The sequence below is a fragment of the Rhinopithecus bieti genome, unplaced genomic scaffold (genome assembly GCF_001698545.2).
Source record: "Rhinopithecus bieti isolate Rb0 unplaced genomic scaffold, ASM169854v2 scaffold_2453, whole genome shotgun sequence".
NCBI lineage: Eukaryota > Metazoa > Chordata > Mammalia > Primates > Cercopithecidae > Rhinopithecus > Rhinopithecus bieti.
Window position 1 is genome coordinate 5,677,227 of NW_016804447.1, and position 20,752 is coordinate 5,697,978.

The 20,752-nt window shown below is 40.5% G+C and overlaps 1 protein-coding gene across 1 annotated transcript in view; it reads left to right on the forward strand.

Moving 5' to 3' along the window:
* The window catches only part of PLXNC1 (plexin C1), a 161,606-nt gene that overhangs the window by 61,950 nt on the left and 78,904 nt on the right, over positions 1-20,752 (forward strand). Inside the window, exons 5-9 of the mRNA XM_017868395.1 lie at positions 327-441; positions 10,142-10,289; positions 14,325-14,412; positions 16,704-16,806; positions 17,261-17,347. Of these exons, the coding sequence (XP_017723884.1) occupies positions 327-441; positions 10,142-10,289; positions 14,325-14,412; positions 16,704-16,806; positions 17,261-17,347 (541 nt within the window). The remainder of the gene's footprint in view (positions 1-326; positions 442-10,141; positions 10,290-14,324; positions 14,413-16,703; positions 16,807-17,260; positions 17,348-20,752) is intronic.

The window sequence follows — 20,752 nt, forward strand, 5'->3', positions numbered from 1 at the left end:
CTAGGTATTTCTAAAAGGGAGTTCCTTATTTCAGAATCCATGAGAGGATGTGTTTTGGATATATTTGGCGATGTCATCTTGAGAGATGGCTCAGGAGTCGAAGTTCAACACGTTGTCTACATTTGTTCATTGCTCCTAGACATGATGGAAAAAAATGCTCTGCTGTTTTCTTGTTGCTTTTCATGGTTTTAGCATCATGTTCCTGTTCTCTCTCAAATCAATAATCCACTGTACGAAGTCTGGCATTCTGTACTGAAGCCAAGTATAAAAAAGTTGTAACTAACGCCATGTATGCGGTCGCTGTTTTGTTGCCGCATTTTTTTTAGGTGCACTTTCCAAGGAGATTGTGTACGTTCAGAGAACTTAGAAAACTGGCTGGATATTTCGTCTGGAGTGAAAAAGTGCCCTAAAATTCAGCTAATTCGAAGCAGTAAAGACAAGGTAAGAGGAAAGATTTTAATTTGTCCTCATTGTATTGTCTCATTTTGCACAGCGGATGCTGACTTCCTTCTGTGTGTAAAATATCTATTAGCAATCAAACGTGCTTAGTGATAGCACTCCATTCATTTAGCTCTCATTAATGAATATTGAATGCCTACCAGATGCCGTCCACTCTGCAAGGTGCTGGGGATATAGCAGTAACCAAGTCACATCATGGGCCTGCTCTCATGGAGTTTGTTGTCTTGTGGAGCTAAAGATGACTCTCAATGGTTGAACTGGAAGAAGAGTTGAACTTCTAATGTAGTAGAAATACATATTGCTTTTGAAAGTAGAGAAAAAAGAAGTTCAGATTATGGTCAATAAGATTCCTTAAATGTGGCTTAATTGCAGAATTTTGTTTAGTGTAATGGTCCCTTATCCTAATGTGTTGAGTCTTCTCCAGTAACCATCTTATGAACATAGCTTCCAACAGTCTTGGTAGAGATGGAGAGAAGACCAATGTGGACAGTGACTATCGCATGTGAGGTCCTTTGGAAAGCCAGTGGGCCCTCACTATGGCAGCACCACTCTTGACAGCACATCAGCCCTGTCATTGGATGAGAGAAGGGAGCAGGGGGCATATTTAAGCACTTGCAGATGCACATGCCAACCATGCCCTACGGGAAAAGGGAATTCCTGCCTTGCAATCTCAGTAGTGCTATAAGGAGACATTTTCTCCCTAATGACGGCTCTTGTGTTATGCATAATTGCACGGAGTCCTCTGTTATGAATAATTGTACAGCAGCCAGCTGACCTGTCTGTTGAGCTCACTGTGTTCTGTTTGAATACCACATTAACAAGGAAATGGGCCACTTTCTCTTTTCCCTTACACTTTGCCATTTCAGAGAAATGGCAAGAACTTTACCTCTTACGATGATTTAACATTTAATAAAGGAGAGCCAAAGTATTTAATGAGTGATAAATAATAAAAGAATCAAGCTTTTAAGTCGTAACTGATCAGAACTAACAGATTTAAAGCTATTTTGCTGTTGCCACTTTCTGTTGTCTTCCTGGAGAAAAAATGAGAAAAAGAACTTTCATATGAACTTCTACGAGCCCTGAATCAGAGTGAATTGATTTGGTGGAAAAGATTCTTAGGCATCTAAACTTAGGTGTATCCAAATTCTAATTTCTCTCATCAGTTTGAAAAATAGCCAAATTTGGCGCTAATAGAGAATAGTAGAAAGTAGGATACCATAATCCTTGAATATACCCAGGACTCTGACTAGTGGTTAAGATTCTGGAAGATTTCTTTTCTTATGTCATTTAAAAAAATGTAAGGATAATACTTCAGCTAAATGTAGTGGGAAGAAGTAGCTTGTTCATTAAATAAAAAGTGCTGTTTATACAATTTCCTTACCTAGCTAGGGGCTCACGATTACAAATTAATCACTGTTGATATCTAGTCTAGAACATTTCAAAAACTGCTTACCACCCAAACAACCACTGGTGTTTTCTTCCTCGCCCTAAGTCCCACTGGTTTACCCTAATCTTCCCAGAGACTTCCCACACAGCCACTGCCTCACTCTCTCCAGCTTACCACCACTCTCAAAGTAAAGAAGATAAGAAGTTTGTAATTTGATTAAAGCTATCCTTTCAAACCAACTTTGGACTATTTTAATAGTGTTGATAAGCCATCTGATTCTATCTCTTGATCACATTATTGCAAAATATTTCCTACCCTATTGCCACCTTTAGCTTACCTGAAAATCTCAGGTCTTTGTTTAAATAAACCTGACCCTGACCTATGGAGACAGCAGTCTAGGGTCATGTTCAGTTCCATCTATTAGCTCTATTCAAAGGCTATTTGCTACCAGCCTATCATATGCTTAGTAACATTCTAGTTACTTTGTAGGCAGAGAAAAACTTCCGTATAATACAGAAGCTTTGTTCACAGAAGCTTTGTTTCTTTCCACAAAACAATTAAAAGATAGTACATCCTCATACTCACTATGGGATCAGCATTAAAAAGAAATAATTAGAGCAATTCCAGTTGTCCTGGAGGGATTTCTGTGAGGTTTTGTTGAGTAAAAACAGCAAGATGCATAAAAGTGTTCCTAGCATGATCTTACATTGACCAAAAAATGTCCCTGTACACATTTATGTATATATGTCTCTATATGATTATTTGAGCTTGGGCAAAAATATGGAAGAATTCATACAAGGTTGTAAACATGGGCTCCCCTGGTAGAATGACTGATGTGGTGGAGAAGGAAAGCAGAGATATGTAATAAAAATAGAAAAGACACAGAAATAAAATTATTATTATTATTTATTATACTTTAAGTTCTAGGGTACATGTGCACAACGTGCAGTTTTGTTACATATGTATACATGTGCCATGTTGGTTTGCTGCACCCATCAGCTCATCATTTACATTAGGTATTTCTCCTAATGCTATCCCTCCCCCAGGCCCCCACCCCTCGGCTGGCCCTGGTGTGTGATGCTCCCCACCCTGTGTCCAAGTGATCTCATTGTTCAGTTTCCACCTATGAGTGAGAACACGAGGTGTTTGGTTTTCTGTCCCTGCAATAGTTTGCTGAGAATGATGGTTTCCAGCTTCATCCATGTCCCTGCAAAGGACATGAACTCATCCTTTTTATGGCTGCAATGTATTCCATGGTGATAATATGTACCACATTTTCTAATCCAGCCTATCATTGATGGAATTTGGTTGGTTCCAAGTCTTTGCTATTGTGATAGTGCCACAATAAACATATGTGTAGCATGTGTCTTTTATAGTAGCATGATTTATAATCGCTTTGGGTATATACCCAGTAATGGGATGGCTGGGTCAAATGATATTTCTATTCTAGATCCTTGAGGGATCGCCACACTGTCTCCACAATGGCTGAACTAATTACCACTCTTACCAACAGTGTAAAAGTGTTCCTATTTCTCCACATCCTCTCCAGCATCTGTTGTTTCCTGACTTTCTAATGATTGCCATTGACTTTTTAATGATTGCCATTCTAACTGGCATGAGGATGGATATATTCTCATTGTGGTTTTATTTGCATTTCTCTGAATGACCAGTGATGATGAAGTACCTTTGCATATGTCTTGATGGCTGCATAAATGTCTTCTTTTGAGAGGGTCTGTTCATATCTTTTGCCCACTTTAGCCACTTTATAATGGAGTTTTTTTATTCTTGCAAATTTGTTTGGAGTTCTTTGTAGATCTGGATATTAGCCCTTTGTCAAGACTGGTAGATTGCAAAAATATTTCTCCATTCTGTAGTGTTGCCTTTCACTCTGATGTTAGTGTTCTCTTCGCCGTGCAGAAGCTCTTTAGTTTAACTAGATTCCCATTTGTCTGTTTTGGCTTTGTTGCATTGCTTTTGGTGTTTTAGTCATGAAGTCTTTGCCCTGCCTATGTCCTGGGAATGGTATTGCTAGGTTTTCTTCTAGGTTTTTATGGTTTTAGGTCTAACATTATAAGTCTTAATCATCTTGAATTAATGTTTGGTATAAGGAAAGGGATCCAGTTTCAGTTTTCTACTTTTTTTTTTTTTAATTGAGATGGAGTCTTGCTCTGTCACTCAGAATGGAGTGCAGTGGCATGATCTAGGCTCACTGCAACCTCCGCCTCCCAGGTTCAAGGGATTCTCCTGCCTCAGCCTCCCAAGTAGCTAGGATTACAGGCACATACCACTATGCCCGGCTAATTGGAATAAAAGTATTTCTTAAACAATGTGGTTCCTAGAGGAGAGACAGTGGAATTTTTTTTTTTTTTTTTTTTTTTTAGACAGGGTCTCACTCTGTCACCTAGGCTAGAGTGCAAAGAGGTGATCATAATTTACTGCAGCCTTGAACCCCTGGGCTCAAGGGATCCTCCCACCTCAGCCTCTCAAGTAACTGGGACTATAGGTGTGAACCACCATACCCAGCTAATTTTTAAAATTTTTTTTGTAGAGATAAGGTCTCCCTATGTTGCCCAGGCTGGTCTCAAATCCCTGGACTCAAGTGATCCTCCCACCTCAGCCTCTGAAAGTGCTGGGATTATAGGCGTAAGTGACCATGCCCGTCCTAGAAACATTCTTTTACAAATCAGAACTAAAACAAGGAATTCCACCATTGCTAATGCTATTGACATTATTTATAAAGCTCTGTCCACTGCAGTAACACAAGAAACAAATAATACATATAATTATTTGAATTAAATATAAAAAACCATTATTTACTCATCTTAAGTGGCTGCATATCTGCCGAATCTAAATATGTTAGCTTTAAAAATTATTCAAATGAATAAAAGTTAAATGAAGTGCTGAATGTTCAATAAATATTTAAATATCAATAGCCTTACTACATGTCAAATAAAACAAACTTTTAACTTCATTAATAAAAGGTCCTATTCATAAAACAACAGAACTACTCAGCCATAAACTTAAAAAGCAAGGTACATATCCTGCTTTAAAACCATTTGTGCTAAGAGATATGTGTTGGAGTCAGCTACCAAAAATAGTGATTTTGCTTTGAACAACTTAGCTTAAGCCATTCTAGTTAGATAGCAGAGCAATGGTGTATTAAGGCTATTTTTTTTTTTTTTTTTTTTTGAGACGAAGTTTCACTCTTGTTGCCCAGGCTGGAGTGCAATGGCATGATCTCCCCTCACTGCAACCTCTGCCTCCTGGTTCAAGCAATTCTCCTGCCTCAGCCTCCTGAGTAGCTAGGATTACAGGTGCCTGCCACCACCATGCCTGACTAATTTTTTTATGTTTTAAGTAGAGATGGGGTTTCACCATGTTGGCCAGGCTGGTTTCGTACTCCTGACCTCAGCTGCCTGTCTTGGCCTCCCAAAGTGCTGGGATTACAGGTGTAAGCCACCACGCCCAGCCTTAAGGCTATTTATAATTTATCATAGCAAAACCTTATCAATTAAAACATAAGCATAAACAAAATAAAACAAAAATACACAAAGCATTTTCTTAGAATATATGGAAAACATCTTGACCATATTCAGGCATGTTCTACATTTCTTGGTGAGAAGATATCACAAAAATAGCACTTCTTCCTCACCTGTTTTCTTAATTTCATGTAATTCCAATGATTTTGAATTAGTGTTTATTTAAAGTTAATATAAAATTCATGGAATTTTATAAAAATATAATATAAAAGCTCATGGAATAATATGAGCTGATCAAGAATATCCAAAACATATTTTGAAAAAAAAGAAGTTGATTTAGGCAAGACCACTCCCATTAGATTGCAAACATAGATGATTGATAGATATCAACAATAATTTAATCCATGATTCTGGTTTAAAAATAGGAATATAGATTCATAGAATATAGTAGAAAGCTCAGAAATAGATATAAAATTTTAAGGAACACATATCATAAAATGAGAGGAAACAAAAATTATTTCATAAAATGTGTGAGATAACTGGCTTATACTATGGAAACATAATTTCATATTTTACATTAAATATAAAATAAAATTTAGACTAATTAAGAAATTGATATGTAAAGATAAGTCACAGAAGAACTAACAGAAAATGAAGTTGAACATAATTTGAAAGTACAATTTTTTTACCTCTGAAACAATATAGTATGTAATAACAAAAGAAAAATATTCATATACATGACTTCCTTTTACAAAAAGTAAGAGTTAACTTGGCCGGGCATGGTGGCTCATGCCTGTAATCCCAGCACTTTGGGAGACCAAGGCGGGCAGATCACCTGTAGGTCAAGAGTTCTAGACCAGCCTGGCCAACATGGTGAAAAACTGTCTCTACTAAAAATACAAAAAAATTAGCCAGGCGTGGTGGCAGGCACCTGTAATCCCAGCTACTCGGGAGGCTGAGACAGGAGAATCGCTTGAATCTGGGAGGTGAAGGTTGCAGTGAACCAAGATCGTGCCACTGCACTCCAGCCTAGCTGACAAGAGCAAAACTCTGTCAAAAAAAAAAAAAAAAAAAAAAAAAAAGAGAGTTAACTAAAAGCACACACTTCAGGAAAATATTTACCACTAAAAAAAAATTCATCATAAGATAATAACACTAAGAAAATTACAAAGAAAACTTCAGTACACCAAAAAGTAACTGGGCCAAAACACAGATATTCTCACAAGAGGAGATTCAGAAAGTAGATAGAAATATGGAAATATGTTCAACCTCACTAGTTTTCAAATAAATACAAATTAAAGCGATAATAAGCTATGCTAACACCCAGTGTTGGTGATGCCAATTAGCACAACCTTTTTGGAAAGCAGTTTGGCAGCATGTTTCAAAATTCATAAATATATTCATTCTGTTTGAAGCATTAATTTCAGCCTTAGAATCCTGAGGAAATAACTTGAAAGAAGAAAATCCCTAGGCATGAAGATGCTCTTGCAGTAGCATTTATAGAATTAGAAACCTGGAAATAACGAAACTGTTTAGCAATAAGGAATGATTCAGTATAATATGTCGATCGGATAAGAGTGTTGTATAGCAATTATTTGGCCCTGTGGATATTGTCGGCTAACTGACACCCCAGCTGCCTCTGCATCCCATCTGCCCTTTAAGTCTTTACTCCCTCTTTATCCAGCTTGATTCAAGAAAGAGCCATCAGCCTGGTAAGGAGTCCCATGCTGGGTTTCTTAGGACAAAGCTTCAGCTTTTTAACCGTACTCACCTGGACCCCAAGTTACGCAAAAATACCTTCACCTCACTGGCTCCTCTCTCCTTCCACTGCACCTGAAAAAACATGCTGTCTCTTCTTTTCAGGTCCACTCCAACCTGGTTTCTGCCCCACTGTTCCCCTGAACCGGTTCTTGCTAAGGTCACTGGTGAACTCCATGCAGCCATTCCAGTGGACACTATAAGGTCATCTTACTGGGCTGATACCGTTCTTGAAACTGTCTTTTCCATTGCTTTCCATGGCACGCCCACTCCGTGCTCTCCTTCTTCTCTGTGGCCAGGCCTCAATTCCCTTGCTGGGCCTTGCTGGTGCCTTCTCTCCCTGTCTCTAAATATTGGAGCCATTTAAGGCCCAGTTTTGGTTCTTCCTCTCTTCTTACTCTACATTTTGTCTGTAGACAATTTTATCCACTTCCATGGCCTTATCAATCACCTGTATGTTCATGTCTCCTTTATCCCCACCCCAGATTGCTCCTCTGAGCTCCAGGCCCATACCCAACTTGACACATCTGCCTAAGTATCACACAAGTATCTTGAACTACATACACCCCAAACTGAAGTCTTGAATCTTCCACCCATCTGCCTCTCCCTCAGTATGCCCCATCTCCATGTATGGTACCTGTGGTACCTCCATCCATCCATTTGCTCACCAGCATCCTCCATATCCACATCCCCTACTTCCAGTCCTGCCCCATGCTACTTCTAAGGGGTACCTTGACTGCCTGGTTCTTTCCCTTTCTATTGTACCATCTTAGCTCAGTCATCTCTTGATGATTCCTTGATACCACGTGACCCTCCAATTTTATTCTGGTGGAGTGTTCTATACTTCTACTAGTCTATAAGCTCTTTGAGGGCAAGGACCATAGCTGTTTGGTTCACTGGTATAATCAGTACCATTGTGCAGCACTTGGCATATGTTGCAAGCTTGATAAATATTTGTGGAATAAATAAATGGAATAATTATAGTTATATAAAACTACATATGTGAGAACTAGAAGGAAATGTGGAAACTTTAAAAGAGTTGTTTAAAGTGTGATTTTTAAAAATTCTGATACTCTTGTTATAATGTTTGAGCAGTGAATTCAATTTAAGACATACATGTATACAAGATAATCTGTGATAGTGTGCTAAGATGTGTGGTGCAGATATAAATGCTGGGTTGAAGATTCAGCATGAATGAGAGTTCAAGCATTTGTTGAAGATGAGTTAGTGGGAATAGTTTGGGATCTTTTACTGTGCTCAGAATTCCCTAAAGACAATTGAACTTCAGTCCAGGTGAAGTGGACTGAAATAACTTGCCTTCTTCCAGCATGATAATATGGCCAGAACTTTTTGAAAATGGAAAGATAGGGGTGACCTCCAGGGACTAGACAAGACTTAGCAAGCTTATCAGAGAACCAGGGAAACAGCAGAGTCTTAGGTGGCAGTGCAGCAAGTCTGGGAGGAAGTGAGATGTATAACAGAAGACAGACAGCTGCCAGGTTGTCTAGACTATGGCTCTTCATAAGAGGTGATAAAGTTACCACTTTCTGCACTCCCAGGTTCCTTTTACTTGGCCCACATTCCCACTAGATCCCATCATGCACCTGATGCAAAAGGAGTCCACTGTTGCCATGTTAATTCCTGTAATTTTCGTTTTGAACAAGACACCTGGCTGCCTTGTTACTTTGGACCATTTCCTTGGGAAAAAGCTACTTTGGGAACATTTCAAGATTGTCTTTTTGTGTCCCTACTATACACATACACACATGTACAGGCACGCAGACGTATCCCTGTACACATACGAACATACACACACAAAAACACTCCCTCCACCCAAATTTAATCATATGTTTGACCACAAGCAAAACCTTAACTAATTCTAAAGCACATTTCACAGACCACCTTCTTTAATCATTATCTAACAATATTAGCAATAAGGAATAGTTGACAAATGTATCTTCACACCTAGGAGATCATCAAGGCATGCCGTCTTAAATGAACCCCAGATCAAAGAGAAACGGATGAAAAAAAGTCATGTGTTTGGATGGGAATACTTAATATCATAAAGATACAAATTTTTCTAACATTAAGGCATATATTTAATACAATTTCATTTAGACTTAGTCTCTTCAACCCCTTTGGATAAAATGAACTTAAAGTTCATATGGATGAATAATGTCCAGGAAACGCTAAGAAAATTATGAAACTAGAGATAAAGGAGGAGAGATTTGCCTTATCAGATGGTAAATATATTTAAAATTACAGGAGCAAAAACTTAATGACATTGGAATAGAAGTAGATCAATAGATTATTGAAAGAGAGTGGAGTTCAGAAATAGATTCCAGATAAATGGAAATTTAACATAGGACAAAATGGCATTTCAATTCAGTGGGAAAAGGAGGTTTGTTTTTTGTTTAATAAATGGCTGTGACATAATTGATTAACCATCTGGATAAAGTTGGACCCTTATCTCACACTGTATATAAAAATAAATTCCAGATGGATTAAAGACATAAGCTTAAAAAGTAAAGCAATAAAGACGTTGGAACAATTTTATATTTGTCCATAAGCTAGAGTTTGGGAAGCACTTTATAGCTGAGACAAGAAACCCTGTATTTGATTACTTAAAAGCACATTGTGTAAGGATAAAAGATGTCACAAGCAAAAGTTACAAGACAAACAATAGATTAGGAGAAAAATATGTGTCAGAAATATGACAGATAAAGATTAATATCTACACCATGCAGAGAGCTCTTGAAAATTGATAAGAAAAATATATACACAAAGCAGAAAAATGGTCAAAGAATAAGAATATGCAGTGTACAAAAGAGCAAACCCAATAGCCAACACACCATCTATTCTTTTATATTTTTATTTATTTGTTTATTTATTTTTGGAGGTAGTGTCTTGCTCTGTCACCCAGAAACATCTATTCTTTACATCGACTCTTCTGAGAAATTCTCCTTCCTGTGGCAGGTCAAAAGGTGAGATCATATAAGGCTCTGTGATGGAAATGAGGCAAAAATCATCATTTTTTCCCTGTATCTTCCCTGCACAGACTACAGTGACTGTGGTGGGAAGCTTCTCTCCAAGACACTCAAAGTGCATGGTGAAGAACGTGGACTCTAACAGGGAGCTCTGCCAGAATAAAAGTCAGCCCAACCGGACCTGCACCTGTAGCATCCCAACCAGAGCAACCTACAAAGGTATGTGGACTTTTCTGGGTTATTTTTGTTATAAAGTCAAAAAAACAAGGGAACCTCCTGAGTTTAGTTTGCCCAAGGAATCTGAATAGTTCCCCCTCTGTAGACTCACTCCCCCCCCACCCCCCCTTTCCCACTTTTCCTCTGGATCCTCCTAACCTCTGATTTACCTCATTCCTTGACTCCAAGACCCCACTATCAGATATGCCTGGGCAATGACAAGAGGAGGGCAAGTTGGATAGGAGAGTGCAGAAAAGCCAGATAGCATTGGGCCGACTGTACCCAAATAGTTTAGATAATTCAGAGATCTGAAAAGTAAGAAATCCCTGGGTGAGATGAGAAATTTTAATAATCAGTATTCTATCAGTTTGAGTTCATTGCATTCATACATCCATCCAGGGAGTATTTATTGTACATCTACTATATGTGAGGCACTATGCCAGGTGCTAGGGATACAGTGACTCCCCCTTGCCCCTAAAAAGAAGACTGTGCCCAGGGATAGAGAGAAGTAAGTAGCTCGTTACAATGCAGTGTGTAAATGCAGGGAACATAGAGTACCATGAGAAGCACATGAAAAATGTACCTTACCAGACATGGCAGAGGGGGAAGGGGAAGGAAAGCTTCCTGGAGGAAGTGATGTCCAGACAAGGCGAGGGTAGAGTTGAGCCAGACAAAGAGGGGGATGGGTATTTCAGACAGAGACCAACCTGCATGATGTCCAGGAGAGAAAAAGCTTTATTTGAAGAACCAAAAGAGCTTCTATATGGCCAAGGCAAATGGGGTAGGGGAAGGTGGAAAGGGGAAAGGAAGAGAAGATAGATACCAAAGGAGGTATCTTGGGGACCATGAAAGGCCTTGTGAACTGTGAATCCTGGGAGCTGTGATGAGATGCTGAAAGGTTTAAGCTGGAGACTGGCAGCACAATCAGATTTATATTACAGAAAGGTTCAATTGTGCATTGTCTGTCTTTCCTACTGGAATGTAAGCCCCGTGGAGGCAGGGACTTTGGGAAGACGTCTTCACTGCTGTGCTTTGAACAGTGTCTGGCACAACGTAGCCATTCACAATCAATAAATGTTTCTTGAATGAATGAATTAATAGCTTGAAGGTGGAGAATGGGCCAAAGAAGGGAAAGACTGAAAGACTGAGTTCCAAAAGAATAGATAGGAAAGCTATTGGAGGGGTCCAGGTGAGAAGGAAAGTGAGAGCTGGAGGAGAAGCCAAGGGGGATGGAGAGAAGTGGATTCAGTAGATGGTTAGGAGGTCCAGTGGGCAGACTGAGGACTCCTGAGTCTCTTTGGATGAGAAAGACTGGAAGTAGAGTTGAGTTCATGGAGAAGGTCTCCAGGACTGAGTGATGATCATTAATGGAGCTGAGTGGGTTTTGTGGTGAGAGCTGGAGTTACCCAATATCTTAGTCCATTCTGGCTGCTATAACAAAATACCTTAGACTGGATAATTTATAAACAATAGAAATGTATTGCTTACAGCTCTGGTGGCTGGGGAGTCCAAGGTCAAGGCTCCAGCAGATTCAGTGTCTGGTAAGGGCTTGGCCTCTGACTTCACAGATGGTGCCTTGTTGCTGTATTTTTACATGCAGAAGGGGCAAGGGAGCTCTCTCAAGCCTCTTTTATAAGAACACTAATCACATTCATGAGGGTGCAGTCCTCATGATTTAATCACTTCACAAAGGCCCCATGGCTTAATACTACCACATTGGGTATTAGATTCCAACTTATGGATTTAGGGGAGACATAAATATTCAGACCATAGAACCCAATTGATCCTAAATCCTTCAAAAGGCAATTTAATGCACCAGGCCAGAGATGTGAGCTTAAACATGCTCTCAGCCACTGGGTGGTGGCTGTTTGGGACTGATTGCTTGGAAAATCACCTCAATTTTCCACTTTACTTTGTCCACACTGTGCAGCCTTTGTGATGCATTTCTGGTTAATTTTGTTCATCAAAAAGTTTCATTCAGACCTTGCTCACCTATAAAATATGCCTCTGAAGTATTTGAGATCACCTTGTAAAGCTAGTTGGTTGCTTTTAGATCCTCCCATCAGTTGCACCCAACCCTTCACCTGCTGTTTTCTGAATATCTTATATATTCCGAACAGGCAAACAAATTCGCTTCCCAGCCTCTTGTACTCAGCCAGCCAGCGACCATTGCCATGCCAAGCCTTTATCCATGGCCTTCTTTGAACCTAGAATGGCCTCCCCTCTTTCACAAAATCCTGTCTCCCTTTCTGCTTTGAAACATTGGAGAAAGTCACCTCTTCCCATATGCCCTTGCCAGATTCTGCTCTGACTTTCTCAGCCATTCTAACACCACTTTGGTCCTCCATGCACACCCCTGTCTTGGTACCCAGGTTACCAGAGGGAACTGAAACCACTCACATGGTTGTTTCCTTGACTGTGCTGTCATCACCTAAATTATTTTACCTCTTCCAGAATAACTGTAAATGCTTTCCTAGAAGAAATCATGAATATTCATTTCCTTGTGATATTTCCAAATAGTTTTGTGCCTATTTGGTGCTTGAAAAAATGTATGGCTTTTGCAGTCTTCATCACTGGACACTTACAGATTCCACTGGAGTGTATTTTCACTGGGAGTCCCTCCGAGTTGACTGTCCCTGTGTTCATTCTATTCACATGTATCAAGTGTCTGTTCAGAGGCTTTTGCAGAGAGGTCGTGCCAGCCCTCCAAGCCTCTTTGTCTTGAGAACAGAGGATGATCATTTCACACACACCCTCTGTATGTGAACCGAATTTTATATGGAATTCTGACTTTCAGAGGGAGTGTTATTGCTGTGCAGAAGGACCTTAAAGTAAGGGTTTTTAGACTTTGGGAACCACACACTAATAACATTTCAATAGGAAAATTAGGGATGCCAATGGAGTCAAGCCAGATTCTTATTTTGTCAAGACTTGGATTTAAAAAGCACCCTCTCGGCCGGGTGTGGTGGCAAACACCTGTAATCCCAGCATTTTGGGAGGCTAAGGCGGGGAGATGACTTGAGGTCAGGAGTTCAAGACTAGCCTAGCCAACATGGTGAAACCCTGTCTCTACTAAAATAAATAAATAAACAAACAAATAAATAGCACCACCTCCTATTCCTATTAATTCATCAAAGGAAAAATATATTAACACCTTGTGATTAGCACTGGTTCCTGGACAGAAGGGGATTTGAAAGGTGCTACTCTGTATTGTGGCCCCAAACCTGGGCTCTATACAATCGTTCCGTGGGGAACGATGCAACCACAGGTTCCTGGGTCCACCCTAGGCTTGCTAAATCAGAATATTTAGGGGCATGGCCCTGGGATCTATATTTTTATAAATTTCTCAGGTGATTCTGATAGACAACTGGGTTTGAGAATCACTACCTTGGATAGAGTATATATGTTTAAATATTATATTTCTCTAATGTTGATTTAGTAGTTTTGAAATCCTTGTTATTTTGTTCTTTTGGGGTTTTCTAACCAATGAGTAGGCTTTCAAAGGCAAATAAGAAAACCTTTATCACAGATTTGGTGACAGTTGACCCCCAAGAAGATCGTGGAACCCTGCCCATGGAAACTATACTTTAGAGTATGTTAGGTAAATATTTGCAGCGTGGATTTTTCTGAAGGTGCAAAATTTCTAATGCTCCGGTTTTCATGTTCTAGGCACTTCTTGCTCGGTGATTTGTTTTATTCTTATGCCTTGGCCAATTAAAAGCTGAGATAGTGATCCCTAGGAGAGTATGAGATGTAAATGAGCTGTAAAATGGCTTCTTCCTAGTGATTATCCATGGGAGGCTTGGAACTCGAGGTGGGTTTAGTCTGTTTGGAGGCTTGAGCTGTGCACTTCGGCTGCCTGATGCGAATGGCCCATGGGGAAGGAACCACATACTGATTGAAATGTTAGCAAACAGCTGGCAAGCTCCCGCCCACTATGCAGAGGAGGCAAAAATATTTATGTTTTTTTGCATTTACAGCTATGCTTGACTATAGCAGGACTCCACTGTAAATGACTTTTTCCCCCCTTCCCTCCAGATGTTTCAGTTGTCAATGTGATGTTCTCCTTCGGTTCTTGGAATTTATCAGACAGATTCAACTTTACCAACTGCTCATCATTAAAAGAGTAAGATTTTATTTGAAATTTGAATATTCTCTCATTGGTCTTAATTTACTTATTTGTTTGACTCCTCGATTTCCTAAAGAACTCTTGTGAGACAGAACTTTCCAAAATGCCTTTTGGAGCATGATGTAATGGGAGACAGGAGAGCCACTGAGCTAATAAACTCAGCTCACACATTCTAGCCCTGACTAGTAAACTGGCGCCATGAGGGAGAGAGATCCACTGTGCTTAAGTATTCATACCCACAGGGAAATATGTCTTCCCAGGACCGAGAGGCAGCCTTGAAGTAAGTAAAGAAGAGACAAGCCAGGCATGGTGGCTCATGTCTGGAATCCCAGCACTTTAGGAGGCCAAGGTGGGCAGATCACTTGAGCCCAGGAGTTTGAGACCAGCCTGGGCAACATGGTGAGACACCATCGCTACACAAAAACACAAAAGTTAGCCAAGCATGGTAGTACATGCCTGTAGTCCCAGCTACTTGGGAGGCTGTGGTGGGAGAATCACCTGAGCCTACGAGGCGGAGGTTGCAGTGAGCCAGGATGGTGCCCTGCATTCTAGTCTGAGTGACAGAGTGAGATTGTCTCAGCAAAAAGAAGAAGGATCGCTGCTAGGTTCTCTCCTGATTGGAATGGCTTCGGGAATTTGGGCGGAACGAGAAGCCTTGAGCGTATGGGTAAGAAGTCATACTTGAGAAGGACAAGGTGAAGTCCCTTTCACCAAAAGAACATGTTCCTGATGCCCCCCTTTTCACCATCTTTGGCCCCTTTGAGCTACATAGGCCCCTGAGTTAGTGCTGAACCTCGCTCCTTGCTTCTAAAGCAGCAAGAGGAAAAGGAGATACGTTTCTCAGATGCCTGACTTTCCAATTGGAAGTTAGGACGGAGGCCCGCAGGGCACCTTGGGAGGCTGCGTGAGTAGCAGTGCTGTAGATCACTTCATGGTTTGATTGACCAGCTATGTGAGCACCAAATGGGAATTTCTTTTGCCCTGGCCTGGGAACCATGGTTTCTATGGGGAAAATGAATTTGAACTTGAAGCTGAGCTGAGAGGCTACTCTTGAATGATTAGAACAGGAGCCCCTGGGCCTCATCTCTTCCACTGAGACACTTTGAAAAAGATGACACAAGGCCCAGTTCAATGATTGCTAAGAAAGAGAATGAATTTAAGGAGAAAAAAATACAAAAATTGCTACAGCAAGCCTCAGAAGTTCATGAAAATAGGAAAAAAGGGGGAGAATTAAATAGAATTATATAGCTCAAAGACAGTTGAAAGATAACGTAGCTCCCCTGACGCCCAGTTTAAGGCCAGATGAAAGGAACCGACTCGCCCCAGGTCCCACAACTTGGTAATTAAGAACCAGACCTCAGACCTAGGTCCCCTGGGGAGGGTGAGCCCCCTTTCCGTAGGTAACTGCTTCCTGTTAGGAAAGCACTTAGTACAGTAATCACACCCCGGGGGTAGAAGAAGCGTGCAAATCACAAACCCGCTTCTAGCACACTTAGGTGGCCGGATCCACGCAAAAGCCAGCGTGTCTTCTCCTTCCATGGAAACTGCAGTTTCTGTAGGTCAGAATCTCAGAATGTTTCCTCATTTCTTGGAGAAGGTATAAAACAAACTGGGTCCCCACGCCCTGCGCTAGCACCCTTTGCAAGAACTAAGGCTTCCTCTGGCCTCCCTTGGCCCTGTTTCCAGATCAACCCGATTTCCCTTTTTAACATTCCTTCTCATAAGTGCTTTTCAAGTCCTCCACAGTTTACCCAATCATGATAGGTGATTTGATTAGTAGACACACAATTCTTCCTTAATTTGATTATAAAGCAAACACAGGCACCTCATTGCCTCTGCTTGCCAGCTAACACTTTCTCTCTCACATCTTCCAGGCAGTTGGCAGTGTGACTGCTGGAGTGAGTGAGGGCTTCCCGATTTTGGAAGGCAGGGTGGGTAGAGGCAGGGAGAGAGAGAGAGATCCGTCTCCAGAGGGACTTACTTGAGGGTAGACAAATAGCAGAACTGGATTCAGAAACAAATTCACTGGGTTCTTGTTATCTACAGACCAGCAGGTGACCCAGCTTCAGGTTTCCATGGCAACACCCCTGCAGGTGCCATTCCGGCCCATCAACCTGAGGGCTTCCAAGAGCAGGGCACAAAGCCTCACAGGAATGTCTGTCCAGGGATTTTTTTTTTTTTTTTTTTGTCTTCTTTTAAATGCTTGCATGCCACATCATAGAGGAAAATTCTAGGATATGAACATTGTCCTAAAATGCAGGAATTAAGTCAGTTTTCTGTGTTGCTAGATGCCCAGCATGCACAGAAACTGGCTGTGCGTGGTGTAAAAGTGCAAGAAGGTGTATCCACCCCTTCACAGCTTGCGACCCTTCTGATTACGAGAGAAACCAGGTAAAGTGACATTTTTTTGGTATTGTAAGGCTTAACCGCTGGGCACGGTGGCTCATGCCTGTAATCCCAGCACTTTGGGAGGCTGAGGCAGGTGGATCACCTGAGGTCAGGAGTTCGAGACCAGCCTGACCAACATGGCAAAACCCTGTCTCTATACAAAGTTAGTGGGGCGTGATGGTGCATGCCCGTAATCTCAGCTACTTGGGAGGCTGACGCAGGAGAATCGCTTGAACCTGGGAGGCGGAGGTTGCAGTGAGCTGAGATCGCGCCACCACACTCCAGCCTGGGCGACAGAGTGAGACTCTGTCTTAAAAACAAAACAAAACAAAACAAAAAACAGGTTTAACCAAAAATAAATGTTTGTGACTGCCTAGTCCTACCTTCTCTTTTATGTTTGTTGCACACTTTGAATTTACCACCCATCTGAATGTTGAAGGGATGTTCTCCATTCCAGGAACAGTGTCCAGTGGCTGTTGAGAAGACATCAGGAGGAGGAAGACCCAAGGAGAACAAGGGGAACAGAACGAACCAGGCTTTACAGGTCAGACCCTATTTTTGTGCGGTTAAGGGGAAAACCTCTCTTTGAATGACCATGACAACAACTCATACTACTTTGGGTTCCTTAAAAAAATTCTCTATTTTACTTTCTACCAAAATTCCCTTTTGTATCTTTGGGTTTTTAACCAAGTTTCACTTAATTAGCTCAATACATCAAAGGCTGGACAGTCACATAAAATAAATTAAAACTCTGTAATTATGAAAAATGATGTTGCTGTGGTCGAAATAAGATTGTAAAGGTGACTTTGCGGCTCACTAGGGAAGAGCTAGAAGGAAGTTTTAGCGTTCCATCTGAGGGATTTCAACTTGCACCTTATATAATTGCATTTCTGGGTATTATGTATGTGGATGGGGGTCTGTGCAAACTAACCTCAAGACCTTTGTTTTTTTCAGCTTCGTAGGGGCGTCTAACCAGTAGTGAATGCTGCTAAACCAGAATTGTTATAGAATGTGTATTTCTCTTGCCTTCTCAAAAGTGGTTATTGATCCATGAACTTTCCTTGGAAATTCCCCTTATTTTCTTCATAGTAAATTACCGAACCCCCATGTCAGTCATGTTTGAAAAGAGGGGACGTGACAATGTAAACATTTCTAGTTGGAACACATGTGGCTGTGCTTACAACTTCACTCAGTCAACAAAAGTTCATTGAGCATCTATATGTGGTAAAACACAAAAAGAGGATAAGTCCTGCCCTCGCTAACCTTGGAGTCTAGCAGGAATAGATAAATTAAAAATGACAGCTCTGGGGAGAAAAGGCTCCATTTTCGTTTCTCTAATCTGTGGTTTTGACTTCTCCATTTGCTGCTACCTAAGGTCAAGTGCAAAGGTAAATAAGTAGCACATTTTGAATCATTACTGAAAAGTTGATAGTAACTTCAGGTGAATTAAGTAACAGGCCGAGTGAATGTGAATCAAATGGACATGAAGTTAATTAAAGGCATTAGAAAAGCTTGATGCTCAGGTATCTCCAGACTTTAGCAGTCTTTGAGGTCTTGTTAAATAATGGGCTCCTTTTCTCATCCCATTGGTTTGGAAAACTAAGACACAGTGCCAAGGACTTGGATCAGGGAGACAGTGGCTTTGTGGCCTTTTTCCTTTCAATTAAACTTGGTTGTTGTTCCAGGGTTTGTTTGTTTGTTTGTTTGTTTGTTTGTTTGTTTTTTGAGACAGAGTCTCGCTCTGTTGCCCAGGCTGGAGTGCAGTGGCCGGATCTCAGCTCACTGCAAGCTCCGCCTCCCGGGTTTACGCCATTCTCCTGCCTCAGCCTCCCGAGTAGCTGGGACTACAGGCGCCCGCCATCTCGCCCGGCTAGTTTTTTGTATTTTTTAGTAGAGACGGGGTTTCACCGTGTTAGCCAGGATGGTCTTGATCTCCTGACCTCGTGATCCACCCATCTCGGCCTCCCAAAGTGCTGGGATTACAGGCTTGAGCCACCGCGCCCGGCCCGTTTGTTTTTTAGTTTTGATAAAATACACAAACAAAATTTACCATTTTTATTGCTTTTAAGTATACAGTTAGTCGTGGTGAGTACATTCACATCGTTGCACAACCCATCTCCAGAACTCTTTTCATCTTGCAAAACTGACACTCTATGCTTGTTAAATAATAACTCTTCATCTCTCTTTCCCCCCAGCCCATGGAAACCGCCATTCTAATTTTTTGTCTCTATGAATTTGACTACTCTAGGTACCTCATATAAGTGAATTTGTCTTTTTGTGCTGGCCTCTTTCACTTAGCATGATGTCCTCAAGGTTCATCCATGTGGTAGCATGGGTCAGAATTCCCTTCTTTTCTAAGGTTGAATAATATTCTAGTGTATGTATATACCATATTTTGTTTATCCATTCATCCATGGATTAGCACTTGGGTCACTTCCACATTTTAGCTATGATGAATAATGCTACTAGGAACATGAGTGTGCTGCTATTTCTCTGAGACCCTGCTCTCAGTTCTTTTGGGTATATGTCCAGAAGTGGAATTACTAACTTGCATTATAATTCTCTTTTTGTTTTTTTAAAGAACCGTTGTACTGTTTTCCATGCAACGATACCGTTTTGCATTCCCACCAACCGTGCACAAGGGTTCCCGTTTTGCCACATCCTCACCAACACTTGTTATTTTCGGATTTGTTTGATAGTAGCCATCCTAATGTGTGTCAGGTGGTATCTCATTGTGATTTTGATTTGCATTTTCTTGATGATTAATGATATTGAGCATCTTTGTATATGCTTGCTGGCCATTTGTATATCTTCTCTGGAGAAACGTCTAAGTAAGTCCTTTGCCCATTTTTAAAATTGGGTTATTTTTGTTATTGTTGAGTTGTAGGAGTTCTTTATGTATTCTGGATATCAGCCCCTTATCAGATATATCATTCGCAAATATTTTCTACCATTCCATAGGTTTCCTTTTCATTCTGTTCACTGTGTCCTATAATACATGGATTTTTTAATTCTGATGAAGTCCAGTTCATTTATTTTTTCTTTTATTGCCCATGCTTTTGGTGTCAGATCCAATAAATCATTGCCAAATTCAGTGTCATGAAACTTTCTTTCTGTATTTATTTATAAAGGTCTGTAGCACTTATATTTTGGTCCCTGATTTATTCTGAGTTCATTTTTATATATGGCATAAGAAATGGATCTAACTTCATTCTTTTGCGTGTGGATATCCAGTTTTCCCAACATCATTTGTTGAAAAAAATGTCCTTTCCCCATTGAATGGTCTTGGCACCCTTGTTGAAAATCATTTCACCATATTTGTGAGAGTGTATTTCTGGGTGTTCTTTTCTATTCTGTTGGTCTGTGTCTGTCTTTATGGCAGTACTGCACTGTTTGATTACTGTAGCTTTGTAAAGTAAATTTTGAAATCAGGAAATGTGAATCCTTCAACTTTGTTTTCTTTTCAAGATTGTTTTAGAAAATAATAAACTTTTAATTTTGAGATAATTGTAGATTCACATGCACTTGTGAGACAATAATAGTTAACATCTTTTACCCAGTTCCCTTCAATAGTGCTGTCTTGCAAAACTATAGCACAACATCACAGTCAGGATATTGACGTTGACAGCAGTCAAGACACAGTACAGCTCTATCGTCACAAGGCTCCCCAGGTTTCCCTTTCACAGTCACATCCATTCCCTCCTCCCTCCCTTTCTCCATCTCTGACGCCTGGCAACCACTGATCTCGGCTCCATTTCTATAATTTTATCATTTCAATAATTTTATATAAACGGAATCATCCAGATGTACCCTTTGGGGGACTGGCTCTTTTAACTCAACGTAATTCTCTGTAAATTCATCCAAGTTCTTTTATGTATCAATAATTCATTCCTTTTTATCGCTGAGTCGTGGTCCAGGCAGCGGCTTTTAAACTTCTTTAATTTTAAAG